This window comes from Theropithecus gelada, chromosome 19, assembly GCF_003255815.1.
Source record: "Theropithecus gelada isolate Dixy chromosome 19, Tgel_1.0, whole genome shotgun sequence".
In the NCBI taxonomy this organism is placed as follows: domain Eukaryota; kingdom Metazoa; phylum Chordata; class Mammalia; order Primates; family Cercopithecidae; genus Theropithecus; species Theropithecus gelada.
In genome coordinates, this window is record NC_037687.1 from 25,034,242 (window position 1) to 25,041,804 (window position 7,563).

Consider the following 7,563-nt stretch of genomic DNA (forward strand, 5'->3'; position numbering starts at 1 on the left):
GGCGGCGTCCCTCCCCCCGGGGGTGAAAAAAACCACTCTTTTTAAAAAAAAAAAAAAAAAAAAAAAAAAAAAAAAAAAAGGCTGGTGCGGTGGCTCATGCCTGTAATCCTAGCACTTTGGGAGGCTGAGGTGGGCAGATTGACTGAGCTCAGGAGTTCAAGACCAGCCTGGGCAACACGATGAAACTCTGTCTCTACTAAAATACAAAAAAAATTCGCTGGGCATGGCAGCGTGCATCTGTAGTCCCAGCTACTCAGGAGGCTGAGGCAGGAGAATCGCTTGAACCCGGGAGGCAGAGGTTGCAGTGAGCCGAGATCATGCCACTGCACTCCAGCCTGGGCGACAGAGTGAGACTCCATCTCTTAAAAAAAAAAAAAAAAAAAAAGGCCGGGCGTGGTGGCTCACGCCTTGTAATCCCAGCACTTTGGGAGGCCAAGGTGGGCGGATCACAAGGTTAGGAGATTGAGACCATCCTGGCCAACATGGTGAAACCCCATCTCTACTAAAAATGCAAAAATTAGCTGGGCGTGGTGGTGGGCGCCTGTAGTCCCAGATACTCGGGAGGCTGAGGCAGAAGAATCGCTTGAACCTGGGAGGCAGAGGTTGTAGTGAGCCAAGATTGTGCCACTGTACTCCAGCCTGGACAACAGAGTGAGACTCCGTCTCAAAAAAAAAAAGAAAGAAAGAAAAAAAAAAGAAATTCATGCTCAGGCCATAGGCCATAGAGGATTGGACAGTAGGAGCCAGAGGAAGGTGTTGGGATGTGACGTCTCTCAGGTGAAACAAAATCCAGTGTTGGTGTTATCTTCTCTTTTCTGTAAGATACCACTAATAGGTCAAGTTCTTTTTTCTTTTTAAAAAATTCTTATTATTACTATTATTTATTTTTTGAGACAGAGTCTTGCTCTGTTGCCCAGGCTGGAGTACAATGGTGTGATCTTGGCTCACTGCAACCTCGGCCTCCCGGGTTCAAGCAGTTCTCCTGCCTCAGCCTCCTCAGTAGCTGGGACTACAGGTGTGCGCCACCACGCCCGGCTAATTTTTTTCTATTTTTGGTAGAGATGGGGTTTCACCATGTTGCCCAGGCTGGTCTTGAACTCCTGACATCGGCCTCCCAAAGTGCTGAGGTTACAGGTATGAGCCACTGTGCCCAACCTTCTTTTTCTTTTTCTTTTTTTTTTTGAGACAGGGTCTCACTCTGTCGCCTAGCCTAGAGTGCAGTTGCATTATCTCGGCTCACCGCAACCTCTTCCTCCCGGGTTCAAGTGATTCTTCTACCTCAGCCTCCTGAATAGCTGGGACCACAGGTGCCCGCCACCACGCCCGGCTAATTTTTTGTATTTTTAGTAGAGACGGGGTCTTGCTATGTCGGCCAGGCTGGTTTCAAACTCCTGGAATCAAGCAACCCACCTGCCTTGGCCTCCCAAAGTGTTGAGATGACAGGCGTGAGCCACTGAGTCCGGCCTCAAATTGTTCTTTCAATGGCCTAATCACTCAATGGTTCTGAGTATCATTTGACAGCTTTTCCCCTAGGTCACTATTCACTCCAGTACTTGGATCTCAGAATAGTGAGATAAATTGATTGCATGCCTTCATTTCTGTTCATACCAGCCAAGCTGAGATGTCAGACACTTGGAACCATCTCTGGAAATAAACCACTTCTACCTAGTCCCGTCCTCTCTTCCAGTGCCCTCTCAATGCTTGGTTATCAGCAGCAAAATAGGTCTCACCCAGAGAAATTTTTACATACACCAGTGCTAGCAGGAGACATCATACTCTGCCTCAATGCATGGAACATGCTCCTTATTTTAAATTTTAGAGCTGGAGTCTTGCTATGCTGCCCCAGGCTGGAGTGCAGTGGTGTGATCATACCTCACTGCAGCCTCGAATTCATGGGCTCAAGTGATTCCCCTGGCCTCGGCTTCCCGAGTAGCTGCAATTAGAGGTGTGCACCCCCACATCTGGCGAATTTTTTTTTCTTTTGTAGACTGGAATATTGCTGGTCTCAAACTCCTGGCCTCAAGTGATTCTCCCGCCTTGGCCTTCCAAAGTGCTGGGATTACAGGATTACAAGTGTGAGCCACTGCACCAGTGCCAAAAAAGCTCTCTAGATTTTTTTTTTTTTTTTTTGAGACAGAGTCTTGCTCTGTCACCCAGGCTAGAGTGCAGTGGCACAATCTTGGCTCACTGCAAACTCCACCTCCCAGGTTCAAGCGATTCTCTTGCCTCAGCCTCCTGAGTAGCTGGGATTACAGGTGCTCACCACCATGCTCGGCTAATTTTTGTATTTTTAGTAGAGATGGTGTTTCACCATCTTGGCCAGGCTGGCTTTGAACTCCTGACCTCGTGATCCACCTGCCTCGGCATCCCAAAGTGCTGGGATTACAGGAGTGAGCCAAAGTGCCCGGCTTAGATGTTTTAAGATGAAGTAAGGAGCATGAAGCTTGGGCAAGGGTCAACCAGAAATAGGACAATGAAGACCAGGGAGTTAATCCCACTCTTCGTGACTCTTCACCAGGCTCCACTTTAACTGAGAGGGTGGCATGAAGACACAGCGCGATGGAGAGAATTTAGGGGAAGTAAGGACATGGTGAGAGGGTGTGCACTGACTCTAAAAATGATGGGGTTACCTGTTTCAGCTCCTCGTAACTCAATAACAGAAAGTTTTTCTTCTCTCTCATAGGCATCCAGCCGTGAATGTGGTCAAACCATGACCCATAGATCACTGCATGGAGTGGCAGAAAGAGTGATAGGTTACACATTTTATGAGGGCAAGCATCCAATCTATTATGTTCACTCCCCCACCAGCTTGTTAACGTATAATTGACAAAACTTGAATGAAACTTGGTCAAAGGGTACCAACAAATGGTATATGTTTACAGTATATAACACAATGTTTTGAAATATGTATACATTGTGAAATGACAGTGTATTAGTCAGTTTTCACACTGCTCTGAAAAACTGCCCAAGACTGGGTAATTCACAAAGGAAAGTGGTCTAATTGACTCACAGTTCAGCATGGCTAGGGGAGCCTCAGGAAACTTACAGTCATGGAAGGGGAAGCAAGGTTACTTCCTCACAAGGCAGCAGGAGGGAGAAGTGAGTGCCAGCAGGGGAAATGCCAGACACTTATAAAACCATCAGATCTCAGATGTGGCACATATACACCATGGAATACTATGCAGCCAAAAAAAGGATGAGTTCATATCCTTTGTAGGGGCATGGATGAAGTGGGAAACCATCATTCTGAGCAAACTATCGCAAGGACAGAAAACCAAACACCGCATGTTCTCACTCATAGGTGGGACTTGAACAATGAGAACACCTGGACACAGGGTGGGGAACATCACACATGGTGGCCTGTCGTGGGGTAGGGGGAGGGGGAGGGATAGCATTAGGAGATATACCTAATGTAAATGATGAATTAATGGGTGCAGCACACCAACATGGCACATGTATACATATGTAACAAACCTGCACATTGTGCACATGCACCCTATACCTTTTTAAAGTATAAAAGAAAAATTAAAAAAAAAAAAACCCTAAAGCTCTAAACAAAAAACAAAAAACAAAAAAACCATCAGATCTCGTGAGAACTCACTCACTATCATGAGAACGGCACGGGGGAAACCACTACCATGATCCAATCACTTCCCACCAGGTCCCTTCTGCAACATGTAGGGATTATGGGGATTACAATTCAAGACGAGATTTGGGTGGGGACACAGCCAAATCATATCAGACAGAAGCAAGCTAATTAACATATTCATTTCCTCGTATACTTACCTTTTTTTGTTGGGGCGGTGACAACATTTAAGATGGTCTCTCTTAGAACTTGTCAAGTATGGAATACATTATTATTATTGTTATTAATTATTATTATTGAGACAGAGTCTCACTCTGTCACCCAGGTTGGAGTGCCATGGAGTGGTCTCGGCTCGCTGAAACCTCTGCCTCCTAGATTCAAGCGATTCTCCTGCCTTAGCCTCCCGAGTAGCTGGAGACTACAGGCACATGCCACCACACCCGGCTAATTTTTTGTATTTTTAGTAGAGATGGGGCTTTGCCATGTTGGCCAGGCTGGTCTTGAACTCCTGACCTCAGGTGATCCGCCTGCCTCAGCCTCCCAAAGTGCTGAGACCAGAATGAAGATATTAATCAAGATGGTAGGACTTGATTAATAATTAGAGAAAGGAAAGTGGTGATGGGTCCAGGGGAGTGGGATGGGAAAAGAGGATGCTTATGAAATATTAGGCTCATGCTAGCCTTTGGGTGAGGGGTGGAGTAAGGTAAAGGTGCACTAGAAACCATTTCGCCCATAGGAGAAAGGTGTTCAAAAAATTTTTTTTTGAGATGGAGTTTCGATTTTGTTGCCCAGGCTGGAGTGCAGTGGCATGATCTTGGCTCACTGCCACCTCTGCCTCCCGGGTTCAAGCGATTCTCAAGCCTCAGCCTCCAGAGTAGCTGGGATTACAGGTGGCCACCACCATGCCCGGCTAATTTTTTGTAATTTTAGTAGAGACAGGGTTTCATTATGTTGGCCAGGCTGGTCTCGAACTCCTGACCTCAGGTGATCCACCGGCCTCGGCCTCCCAAAGTGTTGGGATTACAGGCGTGAGCCACCGCACCCGGCCAGAAAGGTGTGCAAATTTGAGTGTACTGAAATAGAGGCATCGGTGGCTCTCTCTGATGGAGATATCTGTAGCTGGTGTATTGCTGAGAGACACATCACAGCTGAGATGCAGGCCCATAGAGTTTTGAGATCAATTGGAAAGTAGTGAAAAAGCCCAGGAATCCTGCATAACTAAATGTGTAGCGATCCCAGAGTCATGCAAACAGTTCTGAGACAGATAGATAGAAACAGAACATTAGAGGGGTTTTGGAAAGAGGCATCAGAAAAATATGGCGGAAGGTCAGGATTGTGTCGTCCCGGAAGCCAGTGAAAAACTAACTTCCAGAAATCTACACATTAGGAGAGTAGAGGAGAATGTAAGTTTCCTGTGCTAGTACTGGAGGTTCTAGAGACTTAGAAAATAGCTAGGGTGGTTTATCATGGGGCAAGCTGAGGGGGTGACTAGAGTTCTGCTGCTATGCGGGAGAGTAAGCAAACTTAGCAGATTTGGCTTCCAGAGGTGGTGGACCCTTCAACCCATGGGTTGGTGAGACCTAGAGATGTAAGGCTGGATGTTAAATGAGGTCGGATAGAAGACTCCAGACACCCCCATATTTTGCAAAACACTCACCATTTCCTTGACAGAACCATTCAAAATATTGTTCCCATGACTTTGGTTTCTTAACGAACTTCACGCTATTCCAGAAAAAATAACCAGACACGAAAACATCTCTGGGATTTCTCATGAGATAAATCACCTTACACGGAAAAATGGGAGAATGAAAAATCAGTACAGTCATTCCTCACTCTTTTTTTTTTTTTTTTTTTGGAGGCGGAGTCTCGCTCTGGGGCGCAGGCTGGAGTGCAGTGGCCGGATCTCAGCTCACTGCAAGCTCCGCCTCCCGGGTTTACGCCATTCTCCTGCCTCAGCCTCCCGAGTAGCTGGGACTACAGGCGCCCGCCACCTCGCCCGGCTAGTTTTTGTATTTCTTAGTAGAGACGGGGTTTCACCGTGTTAGCCAGAATGGTCTCGATCTCCTGACCTCGTGATCCACCCGTCTCGGCCTCCCAAAGTGCTGGGATTACAGGCTTGAGCCACCGCGCCCGGCCATTCCTCACTCTTATGTATCTTCATAAAAATGGAGAAAACGCCAATTCCTGGATAATGCCTGATAATATCAATGGATTATTTTAATAAATTACTTACTGCATTCACTCATCGAATTTAACGTGCCTGTGAAGCAGTCACAGCACTAGGAATATAACAATGGAGGAAGGAAGCATCGTTCCTTCCCTCTGGGATATTACAGTCCACTCACAACGGGAAGCAAATGGAAGATTTCCAAAGGTGAGTGATGTATATTTGTGTACTATGGTTTAAAGATCATTAACAGGAGAATAAATTCATAAGTTAAGCTACATTCATAGATATGTAGCAATATTATCCATGTACAATGCCCAAGATCATGGATAAATCTCACAGACGTTACTTTGAGTGAAAAAAGTCAGACTTTGGCCGGGAATGGTGGCTCATGCCTGTAATCCCAGCACTTCGGGAGGCCAAATCACTCGAAGTCAGGAGTTCGAGACCAGCCTGGCCAACATAGTGAAACCCTGTGTCTACTAAAAATACAAAAGTTAGCCAGGCATGGTGGCGCACACCTCTAGTCCCAGCTACTCAGGAGACTGAGGCAGGAGAATCACTTAAACCTGCGGGGGCGGAGGTTGCAGTGAGATAAGATCGAACCACAGGCCGGGCGCGGTGGCTCACGCCTGTAATCCAAGCACTTTGGGAGGCCGAGACGGGCGGATCACGAGGTCAGGAGATCGAGACCATCCTGGCTAACACGGTGAAACCCCGTGTCTATTAAAAATACAAAAAATTAGCCGGGCGTGGTGGCGGGCGCCTGTAGTCCCAGCTACTGGGGAGGCTGAGGCAGGAGAATGGCGTGAACCTGGGAGGCGGAGCTTGCAGTGAGCTGAGATCCGGCCACTGCACTCCAGCCTGGGTGACAGAGCGAGACTCCGTCTAAAAAAAAAAAAAAAAACTTCACACACCAATAAACACCTTCCAGGAAAGTATGATTCTAGAAGCAGTCTGAGCCATGCAAGGTCTGGGCTATGCCTAGTCCCTCTTGTGATCACCCCTCAGCCCCATGGGAGATGCATGTGGCTGCTGATATCAACACATAGCTAAACAGAGTAAGACGAAGTGGGTACAGAGCTCAGCATGGCACCAGAGCAGTCACCCTGGACACAGGCATTGATTGATGAATGCGCTGCTTCCCATGGGAACACCTCTGTGTCTTTTATGTGGCAGGAGGCATTTGTTGAATTTGGATTGGCTAATTAATTTTTAGGGCAACCAAAGGTGGTTATCTAGCAATATCATATGGCTATACATTCTGGTTGGGTGTAGAACCTGGTTTTCTAAGATTCTGGCATTATTGTTTCACCCTATCCCTGGTTTAAATCTGGCTGGGGTAATCTGTGGAATGGTCTACACCCTTGAACTCAAGGACCGTTCTGGGAGCAGCCTCATAGGCATCACCTGATACGGAATCTCAGGTCTCAACAACACAGGCCTGCTGAAGGAGAGTGCATTTCAGCAAGATCTCCAGATGACTTTTAGGCATATCAATGTTTAAAAGTCATTGATCACGGTGGCTCAAGCCTGTAATCCCAGCACTTTGGGAGGCCGAGACGGGTGGATCACAAGGTCAGGAGATTGAGACCATCCTGGCTAACATGGTGAAACCCCGTCTCTACTAAAAATACAAAAAACTAGCCGGGCGAGGTGGCGGGCGCCTGTAGTCCCAGCTACTCGGGAGGCTGAGGCAGGAGAATGGTGTAAACCCGGGAGGTGGAGCTTGCAGTGAGCCGAGATCTGGCCACTGCACTCCAGCCTGGGCGACAGAGCCAGACTCCGTCTCCAAAAAAAAAAAAAAAAA

At 47.2% G+C, this 7,563-nt stretch overlaps 1 protein-coding gene across 1 annotated transcript in view; it reads right to left on the minus strand.

Annotated features, from left to right (window-relative positions):
* Window positions 1-7,563, minus strand: part of SULT2A1 (sulfotransferase family 2A member 1) — a 14,303-nt gene that overhangs the window by 5,305 nt on the left and 1,435 nt on the right. The window contains exons 2-4 of the mRNA XM_025365864.1: window positions 6,833-6,918; window positions 5,244-5,370; window positions 2,631-2,725 (exon numbers count right to left, since the gene is read on the minus strand). Of these exons, the coding sequence (XP_025221649.1) occupies window positions 2,631-2,725; window positions 5,244-5,370; window positions 6,833-6,918 (308 nt within the window). The remainder of the gene's footprint in view (window positions 1-2,630; window positions 2,726-5,243; window positions 5,371-6,832; window positions 6,919-7,563) is intronic.